The 19,896-nt window shown below is 44.7% G+C and overlaps 1 protein-coding gene and 1 non-coding gene across 3 annotated transcripts in view; one reads left to right on the forward strand and one right to left on the reverse strand.

Annotated features, from left to right (window-relative positions):
* Positions 1-381: 381 nt before the first annotated feature.
* Positions 382-19,896, reverse strand: part of LOC119954500 (cystathionine beta-synthase-like protein) — a 58,178-nt gene continuing 38,663 nt past the window's right edge. The window contains exons 11-15 of one of the 2 annotated variants that reach the window (XM_038779787.1): positions 19,721-19,789; positions 13,924-14,058; positions 11,329-11,437; positions 9,206-9,290; positions 382-696 (exon numbers count right to left, since the gene is read on the reverse strand). In XM_038779787.1, coding sequence (XP_038635715.1) covers positions 563-696; positions 9,206-9,290; positions 11,329-11,437; positions 13,924-14,058; positions 19,721-19,789 — 532 coding nt within the window. In that variant the 3' untranslated portion in view covers positions 382-562. The remainder of the gene's footprint in view (positions 697-9,205; positions 9,291-11,328; positions 11,438-13,923; positions 14,059-19,720; positions 19,790-19,896) is intronic. The other variant, XM_038779788.1, reaches the window with a different exon arrangement.
* On the forward strand, positions 6,354-6,439 carry trnay-gua. The gene is given in 2 exon segments: positions 6,354-6,390; positions 6,404-6,439. It is a non-coding gene; the product is annotated as a tRNA-Tyr (tRNA).

Genomic DNA, 19,896 nt, shown 5'->3' on the forward strand with positions numbered 1-19,896 from the left:
CGTCGGGCCGCCCCAAAGGTGCGGAATCCTCTCTTGAGGAGAAAAATTGAGGGGTGACCGAATAAATGTCTTTAGGAATCTGAGTGGCTTTGATTGAGTAGAGAGAAGGTTTCCACTTTCGGGAGGAGCAAGATTGGAGGCCAGCAATATGACATGTAGCGAACAAGAATTAATTCAACAAAATAATATAGGTGCATCGAAGATGTTGTATGCATATGAGGGAGATTGGAACAGGGGGCTATGCCGATAGAATTAGATGGGGAAAGACAGAAAGAGGTTTGAATGGAGCATAAACTCTAGCATGAACTGGACGTGCCAGATGGCCTCATCCTGTGCGGTAAATGATTATACAACTCTATTGAAACTCTTAAAGCTCCCAAGGATTTTTATTAGTTATGACAGACTCAAGTTGCAATATACTGGAGGTGCTGATAATATGGAACGAAATTCTGCAACTATGTCATCTGGACACACAATTGGGGCAAGGTTCAAAAAGCATAAATAACCTGAATTATGCACAACATCCAGAAAAATGTTGATGCCGTTGGCACTCTATCAGTTTTTAAAATCTGAGGTTTGGTTTTTTTCTGTTCGGCTCATTGTTTTTTTCCTTGGCTGTAATAAAGGTTATCAGATCATTAAATGTTACCACGCCGTGAACTATTTCCTTCTTTCCACATTCTCCACTCCCGTTATCTAAAACATGAAGAGAAAAAATAAATGTTGTTTAGGTCTACAATGGTGTGAGTGTTGATGGCACCATTCTGGAACTCTATACCTTAGGAACATAGGAATATATGAACAGAAATAGGCCAATTAACCCCATGGGTGTTTCCACAAAGGATTGTGACCTAATTCCATATATCTGCCTTTGCTTCATACCCTCAACACATTTGGTCAATAAAATCTATTAATCTCTGCTGAAAATTAACAATTGCTCTATTATCAATTGCCTTTTGTGGATTAGAGTTCCAAACTTCTACCCGGGTCGGCGCAACATCGAAGGCCGAAGGGCCTGTGCTGCGCTGTAATGTTCTATGTTCTATGTTCTATCTCTGTAGCGCAAAAATGTTATCTCGTTTCTCTACTGAAATATCCGGCTCTCATTTTTAGACAATCGTTTCTAGTCCTGGGCTCTGCAACCAATGGAAATAGTCTCTCTCAATTTACCCGGTCTGGTCCCAATAATATTTTGATCTGGGTTTAGTCCTGCCATTGTGGCACCCGCCAGAGGGTCCTGAAAGTCACCAAGGGTCTGGCATTGATCCGTGGTGGTCTGCTCAATCCAGTTATATGCGGCATGTGGATGAATGGGCTTGCTGCAAGGATCACGTGGTGGGGGTGGGGCAATTCCGAAAGTAGCAAGCCCGAAGCATCTGATGGCCATGCACGAGTTGTCACCATATTGTAAGGGCAGCCAATCCTGTGTTAGAGTTGGAAAGTGTCTTGCAGATTTTTTAAGAATGCTCAATACTTTAAGCCTCCAGTATCTGAATTTTTTTTTTTAAGTACAAAAGGACATTCCAGAGCCCAAGGAGAAGATTCTCCCTGTGTCACACAAGATCCTTTGGTGGGTTCGACTGAGGCCTGAGATGTCATGGTCCAGACTCTCCAGTGCTCGAGGATGAAGAAGGACAGGGTGGATGAATCCCATGCTGCCACTATCTCTCCATTTCCTTGCCAGCACCCTCCTAAGTGTCCTCCCCTTAGGACATCAGAGCTCTGATGTCACTTTAAGAGATGGCTCCTCTGCCCCTCTGTTGCGTGTGGTCCCTTTCAATTTTGGACTCAGAACGCCCAGGTTCTGAATTTCCTGCTTGAGGCATGGCCACCAGAGTGTCAATTCAGCAACTTTTTACTCAGGAGAAACATCTGCAAGATCAATCCACTGTCCTGAGACTCAGCCTCCTGGAAGTACAGAGGACTCTCAAAATGAGTCAAGGAAGCCATATATAATTCAACAGCTCTCACTGGGCATGAGAGACATGTGGGAGTTTCAGTACATCGGGAAGGCAGGATTAAATTGTGTTGAACTCTATTTAAGTTATATACAACTGGAGAATTAAGCATATTGACAAACCTCCCATCACTAATGGGTAAGGTTTCTGTTTTGTTACCTTCCCTTCATGACTCAATCACTGAGAGATTTCCCCCTGCTGGAGTCTGGAAATGCCATTAACATTTAACATAGGGGCGGCACGGTGGCACAATGGGTTAGCACTGCTGCCTCACAGCACTGTTTGATTCCAACCCCAGGTGATGACTGTATGGAGTTTGCACATTCTGCCGGTGTCTGCATGGGTTTCGTCCGGGTGCTCCGGTTTCCTCCCGCAGTCCAAAGATTTGCAGGTTAGGTGGATTGGCATTGCTAAATTTCCCCGAGGTGGGGTTGCAGGATAGGGTGGGGGATTGGGTCGAGGTAGGGTGCTCTTTCAGAGGGTTGGTGCAGACTTGATGGGCCAAATTACCTACTTTTGCTCTGTAGGGATTCTATGATTTCCCTGTCCATTGTTTAAAAAAACAAAATCCCATCAGTTTCATAAGGATAATGTACTCTTTATAAATTCTCTTTGATCAGCTGAAAATGTTCAGGGTGTTGAATCACTCTGTGCTTAATTATGGACCCTGACAATCATACAACAGATATTAAACTCATTAATCCCCAATTCTCTAGTTTTCCCTATTACCCTTCTTAAATAATTTAGCAACATTCACAATTTCCCAAAATAAGGGAACATAGAACATAGAACAGTACAGCACAGAACAGGCCCTTCGGCCCTCGATGTTGTGCCGAGCAATGATCACCCTACTCAAACCCACATATCCACCCTATACCCGTAACCCAACAACCCCCCCCCCCCCTTAACCTTACTTTTTAGGACACTACGGGCAATTTAGCATGGCCAATCCACCTAACCCGCACATCTTTGGACTGTGGGAGGAAACCGGAGCACCCGGAGGAAACCCACGCACACACGGGGAGGACGTGCAGACTCCGCACAGACAGTGACCCAGCCGGGAATCGAACCTGGGACCCTGGAGCTGTGAAGCATTTATGCTAACCACCATGCTACCGTGCTGCCCCAAACTCTTCTAAATTCAAGAGAATTTCAGAAGATTACAGTTAGGGCATATGTAATCTTCTCATTAATATGCCTTATGCATTCAATTGAAAAGCATCTGGTCCAGGGTATTTGTCACATTTTAATGCCGTTATTTTCTCCATTGCTATTATTTTGCTCATGTAAATTTTGGTGAGCTCCTGTTCCTGATTCGGTGCTATGTCTTTTCGTCCAACGTCATTTCGTCCAACGACACTTCGTCCACGTCTTTTGGCCCAACGCCTTTTTGTCCGCACGTCTTTTGGTCCAACGTCATTTTGTCCGATGATTTTTTTCGTCAAAGACTTTTTGTGACTTGTTACGTTTTTTTCTCGGATGATTTTTTTTGTCAAAGACTTTTTGTAACTTGACTTATATTGCCAGAGTTGATCTCTGCGATTATTGAAATAGGGATTATATAAACAGAACATTTACTCAGTCTAAATTTGATCCGGCTCTGTAACTAGCAGTGGGGACATCACTGAAAACCGATGCTGCAATTTGTCATAATCACGCCATTCCTTGTGATACACCTTTCGTATGTGTTTCCTACAAGAGGGGTGTTTGCACTTTACCTAGCAGAGGGTTGAAATCTTATATTGAATAATGTATATTCCGATCATGTACGGATTGATTCAGATTTTGCTGTGTTAGTGTACTTACGGGAACCAAGTTCCTTCCGACAATCTGTTTAATATCTGCGAAACGCAAAGCTGTCATTTCACATTTTGCAAAGACCTTTGCATTAAAATATGCCAGGCGCCAGTGCCCCAAATGATGGATATATTTTAAAATGTCAATCACCGGAAAATCAAGTACACCCTGCATATGCCTTCCTTAATGAACTAACAGAAGTTCACAGGCGTGAGGTGACAACGCTCTGCATGTCCCTCGCAGATTTTTAAAAATAACTTAAATCGGCTACATTTTATGAAGTTTTGTGGGAAAGGGTTACTTTCTAGTTTCATGCACTTAACAGTCAAATAAGAGCATTCGAACTCTAAACAAGTATTGTCTGTGTTACTGCACTACATCGAAGATAATTTGCAGTTATTTCTAGTTAAGAAAAATCACCAGGTAAGTCCAGCTAAATTTGTAATTGGATAATTGGACAAAAAGACGTTGGACCAAAAGACGTGCGGACAAAAAGACGTTGGACCAAAAGACGTGGACGAAGTGTCGTTGGACGAAGTGACGTCGGACAAAAAGACGCGACACGCCTGATTCAGTATTAGTTTTGTTGGGATATCGGACATCTTCCTTAACGCTAAATACGAATGCAAAGTAATTATTCAGCACGTCCACAATTGACATAACATCATTCACAATATCACCATTGTCTCATGACCTGCCGCTTTTTCCTAATATGATTGTAAAAAAGGTTTGTGTTGTATTGATTTCCCATGCAAATGTCTTCTCACACTCCCTATTTGTCGCTCATACCATCTATTTGGTCATGCATTACTGTTCTTTGAATTTTTCTCACTCAGGATCTGTGTCATTTTTGCATTTGTGTATCCATTTTTGTTTCATTTTGACTCTAACATCTTTAGTTGTTCATTGTTGCCTTTGTCGGTGAGTGGCTCTTGGGTTACAAATTGATTCGGTATCAGAACAAATTATTTTTTGAACACCAAGTCCCACTGATTGTCTCTCATTTTTACCGCTAAAGGGTTTGCCCAATTCTCATTATATGGACATCAGCATTATTCAAGACAAAAGCATATAGTTCTTTTGTGTTTGTCTCTTCCAAACGTTATGTTGAACTCAATCATTGGATAAAAAATCATGCATTGCTAAAATTTTAAGTAAATCTGGTTCATGGCACATTACTAAATCTAAGGTAGTATTTCCTTTTGTTGGCTCGGAGGCATATTGCCGCAGAAAATTACCCTGAATAGTCACGAAATTCACAAGGTTTCTGACATGTACTAGTCTGCTTATCCCAATCGACATTGAAGTTAAAATTCCCCATTGAAAACCACACCGCCTAGATTGTATAATCTCTGCATTTATACAATCTACCACTACACAACTGCTACAAAAGACTTATGAACAATCACTTAATGGTCTTAAATCCTTTTCTTATTCTTATTTTTCCGAATCTATTGCCTGTTTGTCTCTCTCTACTTTCTCTCCTATCATTGAAGTTCTGTGTCCGTATTGCTACTTTCCCTCCAATTTTCTTCCTTTCTCATGATACCGAGAAACTTTTGGAAACTCACTCAAGTTCCCATTTTCCATGACTGATCTGATTGCCAGCAGATTATTTGTCAATCTAGAATATCATACCTGCCGCCCAAACACAGACACAATTTCACGCTTAGGTGGACTGGGCCTCGGGCAGGAAACCCGTTTGGTCACCTATTAAGGCCCTGAAGTGTTCATTAAATGGGTCTGTATAAGATTGGGCCTTATCCACCCAGCTTCAGTTTTTAGGCTGGCAGAAGCGGGAAGGTGGGGAGAGGAGGGGTTGCCTCACTCTGAAGACCCCCTCAGAGTTGGGGCTCCTTCCACAGCTCTCTCCCCCCCCCCCCCCCCCCCTCCCCCCCCCCCACAGGATGATGGAGCTCTGGGACCTTCTATTCCCCTGTCCTACCCTCCAATACCATAGTTGCCCCCATCCTACATGCTCCCCCCCCCCCTCCATCCCCTCAATATCCACCTGGCGTCCCTTACCCCCTGACTCGAGGATCCCCAGGATTTACCTTTTCTAAGGTCCCAGGGCATAGTCCCAGCTATAGCACTTCAGTATCACTTCAGTACACCCACTGCCAATTAATGCGTTAAATGGCAGTGGGGGTTCAAGAGTCCTCATTAGGCACTGACTCTCGGGATGACGAACGTTGATCACTTTCCATCCTTAAAATTCCACCCCAGAAGTTGGCATTCCCATTGACTGGTTTTACTTCATTTTTCTCCAGGAATAATGAGGCCTGCTCCAATAAACTGCCTTTACTGAGACAATTAACACAGCACAGATTAAGAACTAAACATAACTTTTTGTTGTGTACTGCTGTGTACAACACCATGAGGTGCATTTTTCCATTGAACCACTATATAGATGAGGAGAACTTTCTTCATCCAGCGAGTGATGAATCTGTGGAATTTACTACCACAGAAAATAGGTGAGGCCAAAACTTTGTGTAATTTCAAGAAGGAATTAGATATAGCTCTTGGGGCTAAAGGAATCAAGCAGGAAGGTGGGATCAGGATATTGAATTTGATGATCAGCCATTATCACAATAAGCGCCTTCGATAGCTCAGATGGTAGAGCGGAGGACTGTAGCTGTTCCGTGGCCATCCTTAGGTCGCTGGTTCGATTCCGGCTCGAAGGACATCATTTCAAGCCGTATGTTTTCTTCATTTCTTAGGGCCTCACGGTAGCATGGTGGTTAGCATCAATGCTTCACAGCTCCAGGGTCCCAGGTTCGATTCCCGGCTGGGTCACTGTCTGTGTCGAGTCTGCACGTCCTCCCTTTGTGTGCGTGGGTTTCCTCCGGGTGCTCCGGTTTCCTCCCACAGTCCAAAGATGTGCGGGTTAGGTGGATTGGCCATGCTAAATTGCCCATAGTGTATGGTTAATGGGGGGATTGTTGGGTTACGGGTATACGGGTTACGTGGGTTTAAGTAGGGTGATCCTTGCTCGGCACAACATCGAGGGCCGAAGGGCCTGTTCTGTGCTGTACTGTTCTATGTTCTATGTTCTAATGGCGGAGCAGGCTTGAAGGGCCAAATGGCCTTCTTCTGCTTCTACTTTCTATGTATGGCCAGTGAATTTCCTTCTTTCAAGTACATTCATGAAGCAGATGGGTTTTTACAACAATTGGTCACTATTATGGAGATTAGCTTTCAATTCCAGGGGTTGGATTTTCCGGTCGCCAACACCGAAATCGTGTTTGACGAACAGCCGGAGAATTCAAATTCCCGACGAAATCAGGGACGGTGCAGCTTTCACAATACTCCGCCCCCTCCAAACTCTGCAAGTACGTCACGCCACATATCGGCGGCCTCAGGACATTGCCTGAGGCCCATCCCTGATGCTCCACCCCAACCATCCGAGTTCCTGGCGGCGCGGGACACATGTGGTCTCACACATCGGGAACTCGGCACGTTGGTTGCGGACTCAGTCCAGTGGCACCACTATCGGGGGAGGGTCGATCTGCAGGCACGGGGGACCTTGTTCAGGGCTGGGGACACTGTGGGGGGTGGTTCAGGGCGCTTGAGCCGGCCCAAGGGGGGGGCTTTTTCACTGGCCGGGTCTGCGAGTGACCTCCGCCATGTTGCATGGCGCGGCCGCTGCGTGGCCATGGACATGGAAATTCTCCGGGGTGTATCGGCAGCTGGACCCGGGTGCTCTACACTCCTGTCCTGCTAGCCCCCAGCAAAACAGGGAATCAATGGCCATTTTGCGCCAGTTTTCCTGGCATTAAACGCCACCGTTCCCATGCTGACGTGGGGGCACAGTCCCAAAATTGGAGAACTCAGCCCCAGATTTATTAATTGAATTTAAATTCCACCAGCTGTTGTGGTGGGGTTTAAACACATGGCCGCAGAGCATTAGCCTGGGCCTCAGCATTATTACTCCAGCAACATTAACTCTACACCATCATCTTCCCAAACATTTATCAAACGGAACAAATGATACGGTAGCATAAGTGGAAGCCAGTTAGGCATTGATAAATTATAGCTGATGCTGGATTAATGAAAAGATTGAATGAATTCTTATTCAGGAATTTTGTTCTCCCTATACTCACACTCCAATATTTGCTTGATATTTGATTATTGTTCAGCCATTGAGAGTTTCTATTTGAATAATAAAGAAGTCACTGAGGGAACTGGGTTACACAGTGGGTCAGAGTGTCTGTCACCTCTAGGATCAGGATTTAAATTAATTCCAGACTGATGAGATCTGTCTCTCTCTTCCAGTTGTCAGATTCGTAAGAAAAACGAGCTGGGATAAACATAACATGTTACTAATTGACACGATGAATGCATAACACAGCATTGCCTATAAATCAATGCAAATTGATATTAAATTGGCGGTCTCACTCTATCTTAAACTTGGGGTTAGGAGAAACAGAGATAGAAGTTGACATTGTTATTCTGAAAATGGATTTATACATCTACGTCATTGTGTATGGGAAATAGGAATAAAAAATGTGAAAAATTAGTACCGTTTTGTCAATTTTGTGTAAGCATTGAGAAAAAAATAGAAAGCCATGCACAGGGTATTTGTGCAAATATACTGAGTGATTTGAACTGTGAGTCACCTTGAATGAAGGTAGCTGGGTTCAATCTGTAATCTGTACTATGTTAGAAGTAGCACAAACTGGAGAAATTTTCCTCTACACTCAAAAGAAAACAAAATACTGCTTTAAAATGAAAACAGAACATGCAAGTGATCATTTAAACTCAGCACCTTGCTCTCATGCCTACATATGTATCGCCGGCTCCAATGCTCCAGCGATGCCCAACTCAAAATGGAAGAACAACACCTTATTTTTTGATTAGGCACATTACAGCCTTCTGAACTCAACATTAAGTTCGACAACTTCAGACTGTGAACTTTCCCCTCCTCCTTGAACCCCCACTCCACTTTGTTTTCATTTTTCGGTTCCCTTCGCCTGTCCCAATATAACTTCACACTTTCCCCACAGGACCACCTGTCCTTTGTTGTTCAGTCTTGTTTCAACTGAGCATTGACCTTTGCTCTTCCAGTAACACATTCTGCCAACTTCCCATTATGCCACTATTAACACTCTTCAGTCCTTAATGGCACCATTAACACGCCCTTTGTCTAATGTCCGTGACATCTTTGTCAATCTCTCTTTAGCTCCAACCAATCCCTGACCTTCTATTATGCCCCACCCCCTCTCCAACTATATAATTCATTGCATTTATATCCCTCTTCAGTTCTGCAGAAGTGTCATATGGAGTCGCAAAGTTAACTTGGTTTCTCTGCCAGACCTGCTGAGTTTCTCCAGCATTTTCTGTTTTTATTGCCCTCTTCACTGCCTGATGGGGAGTGATCTGCTGGGGAAGATTACTGCCCTTTATAGCCTGCGTTTATAACCAGCTCAATCAAATCAACCATGACTTACGGTGTATTTGTTCATGAATGATTAAGACAAAGTGGTTCAATGCCAAAGTCTGAGATATTTTTCCAAGGTTGTCATTTAAATTCACCTGTCAGAGAAAACAAATGATTAGATAGAGGCAGTATATTCCATATTCATTCCACTTTGTTAATGCCATTGAATGTCAAAGGGTGATGGTTATATCCTCTCTTAAAGAAGATGGTCATTGCCTGGAACTTGTTTGGCTCGATTGTAACTTGCCACTTGTCAGCCCAAGCCTGGGTATTGTCCAGGTCTTGCTGCATTTCAGCATGGACTACTTCATTATCTGAGGAGTCATGAATGGTGCTGAACATTGTGCTGTCATCCACAAACATCGCCACTTCTGACCTTATGATGGAAGGAAGGTCATTGATGAAGCAGCTGAAGATGGTTGGGCCCAGGAAAATACCCTGAGGAATACCTGCAGTGATGTCCTGGAACTGAGATGATTAACCTCCAAACACCACAACCATCTTCCTTTGTGCCAGGTATGACTCCAACCAGAGGAAAGTTTTCCCCCTGATTCCCATTGACTCTAGCTTAACTAGGGCTCCTTGACCCAGTCAAATGCTACCTTGATGTTAAGGGCAGTCACTCTCACCTCACCTCCGGAGTTCAGCTCTTTTGTTCACGTTTGAACCAAGGCTGTAATGAGGTCAGGAGCTGAGTGACTCCGGTGGCACCCAAACTGAGCATCCATGAGCAGGTTATTGATGACTAAGTACCGCTTGATAGCATTGTTAATCACTCCTTCTTTCATTTTGCTGATGATGGAGAGTAGACTGATAGGACGGTAATTGGCTTGGTTAGATTTGTACTGTTTCTTGTGTATAGGACACACCTGGGCAATGAGAGAGATAGTGGCATAGTGGTATTATGTTAATTATGGTATTATAATAGTGGCAATAGTTAACCAGAAAGAGTCAGGCTCTGGGACCCAGCTTCAAATCCCACCATTGCAGATGGTGCAATTTAAATTGATTAAAAATCTGGAATTAAAAAGTCAAATGATGACCATGAAACTATTGCCGATTGTCTTTTTCGGTATGCCTGATGTTGATCCTGGCATGCTCTCCCACACACTTCATTGAACCAGGGTTGATCCCCTGACTAGGTGGTAATGGTAGAGTGGGAGATATGCCATGTTGTGAAGTTGCAGTATGTGGTTGAATACAATTCTGCTGCTGCTGATGGCCCACAGCACCTCATGGATGCCCAGTCTTGAGTTGCTAGATCTGTTCGAAGCCTATCCCATTTAGCATGTGCCACACTACACAGTGAAGGGTATCATCAATGTGAAGTCGGGACTTTGTCTCCACAAGGACTGTGCGGTGGTCACTTTGACCAACACTGTCATGGACAGATGCATCTGCAGCAAGCAGATTGGTCAAGATGAGGACAAGTATGTTTATCCCTCTCGTTGGTTCCCTCACTACCTGCTGCAGTCCCAGTCTAGCAGCTGGACCTGACCAGCTCGGTCTGCAGTGGTTCAAGCAAGCTACACTTGGTCATGGACATTGATGTCCCCCACCCAGAGCATATTCTGCACCCTTGCCACCCTCAGTGATTCCTCCAAGTGGTATTCAACGTGGAGGAATACTGATTGATTAGCTGATGATGGTTGGTATGTGGTAATCAGCAGGAGGTTTCCTTGCCCATGTTTAACCTGAAACCATGGGGTCTAGAGTCGATGTTGAGAACTCCCAGGACAACTCCTTCCCGATTGTATACCACTGTGCTGCCACCACTGCTGGGTCTGTCCTGCCAGTGAGACATGACATACCCAGGAATGGTGATAGTGCTGTCTGGGACATTGTCTGTCAGGTATGATTCTGTGAGCATGCCTATGTCAGGCTGCTGTTTAACAAGTCTGTGAGATCACTCTCCCAACTTCGGCACAAGCCCCCAGATGTTAGTAATTTGTCAAGTTTTAAATTTGCATTAGATTTTTTAAACCATGTCAAATGAAAGATAAATCAGCATTAAAACTGTAGTTAGCCATTATTTCGGAAGCCACACTGATTTCCTCAATATACTATCAGGATAAGTCAACAAAGTTGTAACCTTGCGAAGTGCATATCTAGTTTGTAAAGAGAATTCCCTACCTTTTTGTACTGCTGGTAAATTATTTTGGACACTGGATCTGTAAGCTGCAATTTATCTTCTTTAACTGACGACATAACATTCCCGAGAGTGACTAAACCGAGTATTACGCTGCAGATAAATTAAAAAACATAATCACCCATTTGCATAACCGTCAAAATATCAATAATGATATTAAGCTGTCTGCAACAGCTCGTATATTTCAGAGATAATTTGGTTGCATAAAGACATTCTGTGCAACTACTTGGATTGTTAAAGTTGATTTCCAATTGTCTTTCATTGTGATCTGTGGTTAGAATTGGAATGCTGGAATTGGCAAACGATATTGGGTGTACTTGGTCTTTCCACAATCACCCAGTGTAATATTTCATATATTCAGTGGTATAATGGACATATTGGCGAAATCATATGAGTATTCCTCCGTGTCCTTGCAAAGTTAAAAACCAGCCTCAAAATCAATTCCTTCAACTTTGCTTTCAGTCTTGCAAGCTATGTGATTAGAAAGTTATTTACAGACTGGGGATGGGGGACAAAGTTCAACAGTCAGCGGTTGCAAATAACTTGGAAATATCAAAGAGGAAAGATCATCATCAGGTCATTTTAGCAATCGCTTCGAAGTTCAGAATAATTTTTCCTGCACATATTTTCTGCCATGGACTATCTGTTTACGATAATAATATAATCATCTTTATTAGTTTGACAAGGAGGTTTACATTCACACTACAATGAAGTTACTGTGAAACTCCCCTAGTCGCCACACTCCGGTGCTTGTTCGTGTACACTGAGGGAGAATTCAGAATGTCCAATCCACCTAACAGGCACGTCTTGTGGAACTTCTGGGAGGAAACCGGAGCACCCGGAGGAAACCCACGCAGGCACAGGGTGAACATGCAGGCTCCGCACAGACAGCGACCCAAGCCGGGAATTGGATCCGGGTCCTGGCGCTGTGAAGCAACAGTGCAAACCACTGTGCTACCGTTGTATCTAAAACAGTAAATTCAGTTAACCAGACATCATTGTCAATTATAGCTGCTGAGCAATCTTAAAATTTGAGGGAGAAAAGAAGCTAGTGACACGAATCTGACATTCACAGATGATTTTAAGTTTACTACAGTACTTGATGCGAGAACAAAAAGAGGCAGAGTAGATTTGCAACTAAGCAGTACAAAGATGTGCAGTTTAGGTGAATTGGCCATACTAAATTGCCCCTTAATGTCCAAAGATTAGTTGGGGTTACAGGGATATGGCAGACAATTGGGCCTAGGTAGAGTGCTCTATCGGAGGCAGTGGTGACTCGATGGACTGAATGGCCTCCTTCTGCACTTTAGGGATTCTATGATTGAACAACAACAAAAGCGATGTTCCTTTAACCTCGTGAAACACTCCAATGCCAGATTTTCCTTTACACTCAAGTCAATGGGGTTACGGGGGACCAACACATGGGCACCATTTTGTTTCCAGCAGGAACAGTTAAACTTAGAGCAACCTGGTGGCACAGTGGTAAGCTCTGCTACCTCACAGCTCAATTCTGGCCTCGGATGACTGTCCGTGTGGAGTTTGCACTTTCTCCCTGTGTGGGTTTCCTCCGAGTGTTCCGGTTTCCTCCCACTGTCCAAAGATGTGCAGGTTGGGTGGATTGGCCATGCTAAATTGCCCCTTAGTGTGCAAAAATGTTAGGTGGTATTACTGAGTTACAGGAATAGGGTGGAGGCATGGGCTTAAGTAGGGTGCTCTTTCCAAGATCCAGTGCAGACTGGATGGGCCAAATGGCCTCCTTCTGTACTGTTAATTCTATGATTCTATGATCCCCATGCACCATGTAAATATTGCCATAGAAAATCTGCTGTTATGTTTAAATTATATAATTATTTTATATATAATTAATCAACTCAGTTCTATAAATACCTGCAACAAAGGGGTTTTGAAAGAAAAAAATTGACTATTGCCTCAGGTGAAGATTGCACGTTCTCCCCGTGTCTGTGTAGGTTTCCTCTGGGTACTTCCATTTCCCCCGACAGTCCAAATTTGTGCAGGTTAGATGGGTTGGCCGTGCTAAGTTGCCCCTTAATATCCAAAAGATTAATTGGGGTGACTGGGTTACGGGGATAGGGTGGGAGAGTGGGTCTAGTTAGGGTGTTCTTTCTGAGAATTGGTGCAGACCCGATGGGCCTCCTTATCCACTGTAGGGATTCTATGATTTTGTAGTAAAGGGAATGTATCTTTAGAACTTTCAAAGTTTTTTGTTTGGAATTTAGTTATTCAATGAATTTACTTTTGAACCAACTCGAATTGGTGTTCCAGGTTAGCGACCAGTCTGCACTGAACAATGTCTCAAATTAAATATTAACCACAGTGCATGCTCCTAATTGTCTTTCTCATTGAAAGGTTGCATTTCAAAAAAGGATTTAAAAAATCTTGTCATACACAAAATATGAATGTTTAAATGGTTGCAGACAATAATAGGGAACTGAATGACAGATTTTGGGAATTTCATATCCACATCTAATATCCTTTAGCTATGTATGTGATGTAATTAATTGGTCCCCGGTATAAAATTCTCAGTTTCACCACAAATTAATGCTTGGGACAGTGCCTACCCATTGGAAGCAACAACCACTGCATTGTCCGCACCATTCGCTTTGAGAATCTGGATGATGTCCTGGCAGGTGGTTGTTGGAAGGACTGTCAGAGCTGGGGGAAAGTTCATCTGATTGATCGGTACACCCCACCAGCTATAAAGACCAAAAGAAACCACACGTCAATTCAATTAATAAAAGAGTTGAGGTGATGTATCGCAAAATTCCCTGCCACTCCAAATGTCATTCTGGTAGTCTCTAGAATACTTCACAGTGGCCTTAAGTGTAAATTATTTAGCTGGGTCAAATAACTCTCTCTAAGTTTATAAGTAAGAAGTCTTACAACACCAGGTTAAAGTCCAACAGGTTTGCTTCAAACACTAGCTTTCGGAGCACTGCTCCTTCCTCAGGTGAATGAAGAGGTATGTTCCAGAAACATATAGACAAATTCAAAGATGCCAGACAATGCTTAGAATGCGAGCATTTGCAGGTAATTAAGTCTTTACAGATCCAGAGATAAGGGTAACCCCAGGTTAAAGAGGTGTGAATTGTATCAAGCCAGGACAGTTGGTAGGATTTTGCAAGCCCAGGCCAGATGGTGGGGGATGAATGTAATGCAACGTGAATCCTAGGTCCTGGTTGAGGCATTACTCATGTGTGTGGAACTTGGCTATAAGTTTCTGCTCGGCCATTCTGCGTTGTCGTGCGTCCTGAAGAACGCTTGGAGAACGCTTACCCGGAGATCAGAGGCTGAATGCCCTTGACTGCTGAAGTGTTCCCCGACTGGAAGGGAACATTCCTGCCTGGTGATTGTTGTGCGATGTCCGTTCATTCGTTGTTGCAGCGTCTGCATGGTCTCGCCCATGTATCATGCTTCGGGACATTCTTTCCTGCAGCGTATGAGGTAGACAACATTGGCCGAGTCACACGAGTATGTACCGCATACCTGGTGGGTGGTGTTCTCATGTGTAATGGTGGTATCCATGTCGATGATCTGGCACGTCTTGCAGAGATTGCCATGGCAGGGTTGTGTGGTGTCGTGGTCGCTGTTCTGAAGGCTGGGTAGTTTGCTGCAAACAATGGTTTGTTTGAGGTTGCACGGTTGTTTGAAGGCAAGTAGTGGGGGCTGTGGGGATGACCTTGGCAAGATATTCATCTTCAATCGATGACATGTTGGAGACTGCGAAGAAGATGTCATAGTTTCTCCACTCTGGGAAAGTACTGGACGACGAAGGGTACTCTGTTGGTTGTGTTCCATGTTTGTCTTCTGAGGAGGTCAGTGCGGTTTTTTGCTGTGGCGCGTTGGAACTGTCGATCGATGAGTCGAGCGCCATATTCCGTTCGTACGAGGGCATCTTTCAGCGTCTGTAGATGTCTGTTATGCTCCTCCTCATCTGAGCAGATCCTATGTATACGGAAGGCTTGTCCATAGGGGATGGCTTCTTTAATGTGTTTAGTGTGGAAGCTGGAGAAGTGGAGCATCGTGAGGTTATCCGTGGGCTTGCGGTAAAGCAATGTGCTGAGGTGACCGTCCTTGATGGAGACGAGTGTGTCCAAGAATGCAACTGATTTTGGAGAGTAGTCCATGGTGAGTCTGATGGTGAGATGGAACTTATTGATGTCATCGTGCAGTCGTTTCAGTGATTCTTCGCCGTGGGTCCAAAGGACAAAAATGTAATTGATGTACCTGGTGTATAACGCCAGTTGAAGTCCCTGTGCGGCGAGGAGGTCTTGTTCAAACTTGTGCATGAAGATGAAGGCGTATTGAGGTGCGAATTTGGTCCCCATAGCTGTTCTGTGCGTCTGGATGAAGAACTTGTTGCCGAAGGTGAAGACGTTGTGATCCACAATGAAGCGGATGAGTTGCAGAATTGCATCTGGAGATAGGCAGTTGTCGGTGTTGAGTACTGAGGTTGTTGCAGCAAAGCCGTTGTCATGGGGATGCTGGTGTAGAATGCTGAGACGTTCCTGGTTCAACTAGTCCATGGGTGCTGATTTTCTGTAGGAAGTCCGTCGTGTCGTAACAGAAGCTGGGCGTACCTTGTACGATGGGTTTGAAGATGCCCTCGATGTAGCCAGAGAGGTTCTCACACAGGGTCCCATTGCCTGAAATGATAGGAAGGCCTGGTGTGTTGGCCTTGTGTATTTTCGGGAGGCAGTAGAGATCTCCAATGCGGGGAGTACGTGGGATGAGAGCACGTAGGATGCTCTGAAGGTCCGGATACTAGGTCTTGATCAGTCTGTTGAGTTGGCGGATGTGTTCCTTGGTTGGCTCTGCGGGTAACTATCTATAGTGTTCCTGGTTGTTGAGTTGTCGGTATATTTCTTTGCAGTAGTCCGTTCTGTTCAGTATGACGGTGGCCCTCCTTTGTCTGCTGGTTTGATGACGATGTTGCGGGTGGTCTTGAGAGTGCGGATGGCGTTGCATTGTGCTTGTGTGACGTTCGGGGCTGTCTTGTGAATGCGACTGATGAATCTGGCATTGACGCGACTCCCGATGGCTTGAGCATACATGTCGAGTCTGGAGCAGTGGCCTTCCGGAGGGGTCCAATTCAACTCTTTCCTCTTCGGTTGCCGCACCGCAGACCTCTCGGTCTGTTGTTCCAGTTCATGGGTAGTCTCCTTGGGTTCGGTGTCGGCCTCTTGGGGTCTGTGGAAGAATTCCCGGAGCCTCATTCGCCTGATGAATTCCTCCGTGTCTGCCGCAAGAATGATGGGGTCCATTTTGGTGGTGGTGCAGAAATTGAGCCCTCTGCTGAGGACCTCGATTTCATCTGGTTGAAGCGTGTAGTCCAACAAGTTGACAATAGATTTCCCTGTATTGTTTTCTACTATGGTACCGGAGAGGCTTGGTTGTTGCTGGTGGTAATGCCGAGTTTCTCAAGCTTCCTGTTCTTGGTGTGCATATAGGTGGCATAGTATCGTTGTCTCACCTGTTTGGCAGTGTTCCACAGCTGGTCTGCAGCGTCCTGAGCGCAAGTTGAGAATATGGCCTCTATCTTGGTTTCCAGGTTGCATCGTCTGCTGTAGAGCTGGCGTACGAGGTGGTTGAGGAATTTGAGAGAGGTGTGACGGCAGAGTCTCTCAGCGTAGTCTGTGTTGTAGGTCGACTCGAGTGGGTTTGTGATCTGTAGCCCATTCGGGATCTTGTCTGCTTTCTTGCATCTTTGTAGAAACTTAATGTCCGTGTCTATATGCGCAATCTTCCTGGAGATCCTCTCCACTTTGAGCCGGTAGTTTGCGGTGTCGATGGTAGCCATGATTGAGAAATGACGGCGTTGGACTGGGGTGAACACAGTAAGAGCATTTGCAGGTAATTGAGTCTTCACACATCCAGAGATAGGGGTAACCCCAGGTTAAAGAGGTGTGAAGTGTCTCAAGCCAGGACAGTTGGTAGGATTTTGCAAGCCCAGGCTAGATGGTAGGGGATGAATGGAATGCGACATGAATCCCAAGTCCTGGTGCTCCAAAAGCTAGTGTTTGAACAAACATGTTGGACTTTAACCTGGTGTTGTAAGACTTCTTACTGTGCTCGCCCCAGTCCAACACCGGCATCTCCACATTAAGTTTATAAGAACGTAAGACCTAGAAGCAGGAATAGGCAATTCAGCCCTTTGAGCCTGACCCGCCATTCACCGTGATCATGGCTGATCTCATTGCCACCTCGACTCGACCTTCCTGCCCGTTCATCATTAGTCTTCATCCAGTTGCTATTTAAAAACCCATCTAACTCCTCTGTACATTTGTTTCATGTTCCAGCATCCACTACACTCTGAGCTGGAGAATTGCACAGATTCACGCCCCTTTTGGTGAAGTAATTCCTCCTCATTTTTGTTTTAAATCATCCACCCCTTAGCCTAAAACTTTGGCCTCTCATGCTCAAATATCCAACAAGGGGCAACATCTGCTTTATGCCTACCCTGTCAACCCTTTTTACATCTTCCATTCCTCAATTAGATCCCCTCTCATTCTCCTAAACTCCAGTAAGCCAAAACTGTTCAATCTATCTTCATAAGGCAAGGTAAGAATATTCACATAAAATATAAAATATTTACATTTCAAATATTTAGCAACCATTGCTACTCCTTGCGTTCTGATACAGTGGCCACACCACGGGAACATATACGTTTGGCAAAGCTGCCAATATTTTCTTCAGATTGACAATTGAAATAATTTATCTCTAATTTTACAGTGGAGGAGTTGTTTCCTCAGACATGTACTGCTGGCTGTGAATGAAAATTTCTGTTTATAATTACCTGACAAGTGAGACAGAGAATTAAGATAAAAGCAAATTACTGCGGACGCTAGAATTTGAAACAAAAACAGAAAATACTGGACAATCTCAGCAGGTCTGACAGCATCTGTGGAGAGAGAACGGAGTTAACGTTTTGAGTCTGGATGATTCTTTGTCAAAGCTGGAGAGAACTGGATATAGGATGAAATTTATACCGTTGTGGCATGGGCGGGGGGGGGGGGGGGGGGGGGGGTGTACAGAGAGAGATAGAGAAACCATGGAGCAATGGAGCTGGATAGAGGACCAGCGATAGATGGAATTAAGACAAAGCTGTTGGCTGTGATTCACCAGAAAAAAATTTCCAAGTCCGTCCAGTTTCGAGTGTGTTTGGCAGGGTGTTTCCCGATGGCTGCAGTGTCGAGATTAACACCACTGGGCAGCACGGTGGCGCAGTGTGTTAGCCCTGTTGCCTCACGGCGCCGAGGTCCCAGGTTGAATCCCAGCTCTGGGTCACTGTCCATGTGGACTTTGCACATTCTCCCCGTGTTTGCGTGGCTTTCGCCCCCACAACCCAAAGATGTGCAGGCTAGGTGGACTGGCCACACTAAATTGCCCCTTAATTAGTAAAAATGAATTGAATAATCTAAGTTTTAAAAAAAAAGAGATTGACACCGTTATTCAATGGAACCTAACCATTTATTTGGGCCTTAAGGAGTTCATCCCCAACGAGGCCACATTTAGGAGGCCAGCTCCTCACAGATGGGGCACCATTTAGAAAGCCTGCCACAATCTCTACACTTCCCCCCCCCCCCTTTCCCCCATCTTTCAGGACCCCGCTTTCAGGACACCCCTCCCTTCACCCCCCCTCCAAATCTTTTGTTGGTCCCCTCAAACACCCCTCACCTCCTGTTTCATGGACATGGCCCCCCCAGGCCCTGACTCATGGCAGTGTGAATCTGGCAACCGGGAACCTTGGCACTACCAGTGTGCCAGCCTGGCAGGTCCCCTGGTAGTTCTAACCAGGTGCCTTTACACTGCCAGTCTGGCAGGTCTCCTGGTACCCTGTTAGTGCCAACCGGGCACCCTGGTACTACCGGCATGGAGCCTAATTTGGGACTCTCACATGATTCACCCGGCATGGTGGGAAAATCACACCCACTGTGAACAAAAAGGCAAAGGAAATCTAAATGCTGGTGATAATGACTAAGAATGGTGCTGATAGTGGCGCATTAAGAGATCAGAATGTGTTAATAGCAGATCAGAGGTAACCATTTGGTTACAGAACAATTGGGAACAGGGAATAGATGGCCCTAGTGGGGTAGGTTATGTGGGGGTGGGGGGGGAGTGTAGATAATAGTGAGAGAAAAAGGTTTTGGTGGAAGAAATGAAAATAAATTGATGGAAGTAAAAATGGGGTGAAGGTGGAGAAGAAAGTTCACAGTCTGAAGTTGGTGAACTCAATGTTAAGTCTGGAAGGCTGTAACATGCCCAATTGGAAGATGAGGTGCTGTTCCTCCAGAGAATTATTTGATTTCTAATAGCTCAGCACATAGGAGAACTAATCAGCTAACTTTAATTCTGTACCTCTCTTGATTACACTCTGCTGTGAGAAATCCTTTCTTTTCCATCCAATGGTCACTGAGGAATTTTGACCTATGTTAGTGCAAGTTGAAGAACAAATTAATAGAAAAGAAATACGCAGTTAATTTTCAAAAATGCAAGCATATATGCTCAACGCTGGATGATTTTCCTTAGGTTGT

This window comes from Scyliorhinus canicula, chromosome 19 (assembly GCF_902713615.1).
Source record: "Scyliorhinus canicula chromosome 19, sScyCan1.1, whole genome shotgun sequence".
NCBI classification, from domain to species: Eukaryota; Metazoa; Chordata; class Chondrichthyes; order Carcharhiniformes; family Scyliorhinidae; genus Scyliorhinus; species Scyliorhinus canicula.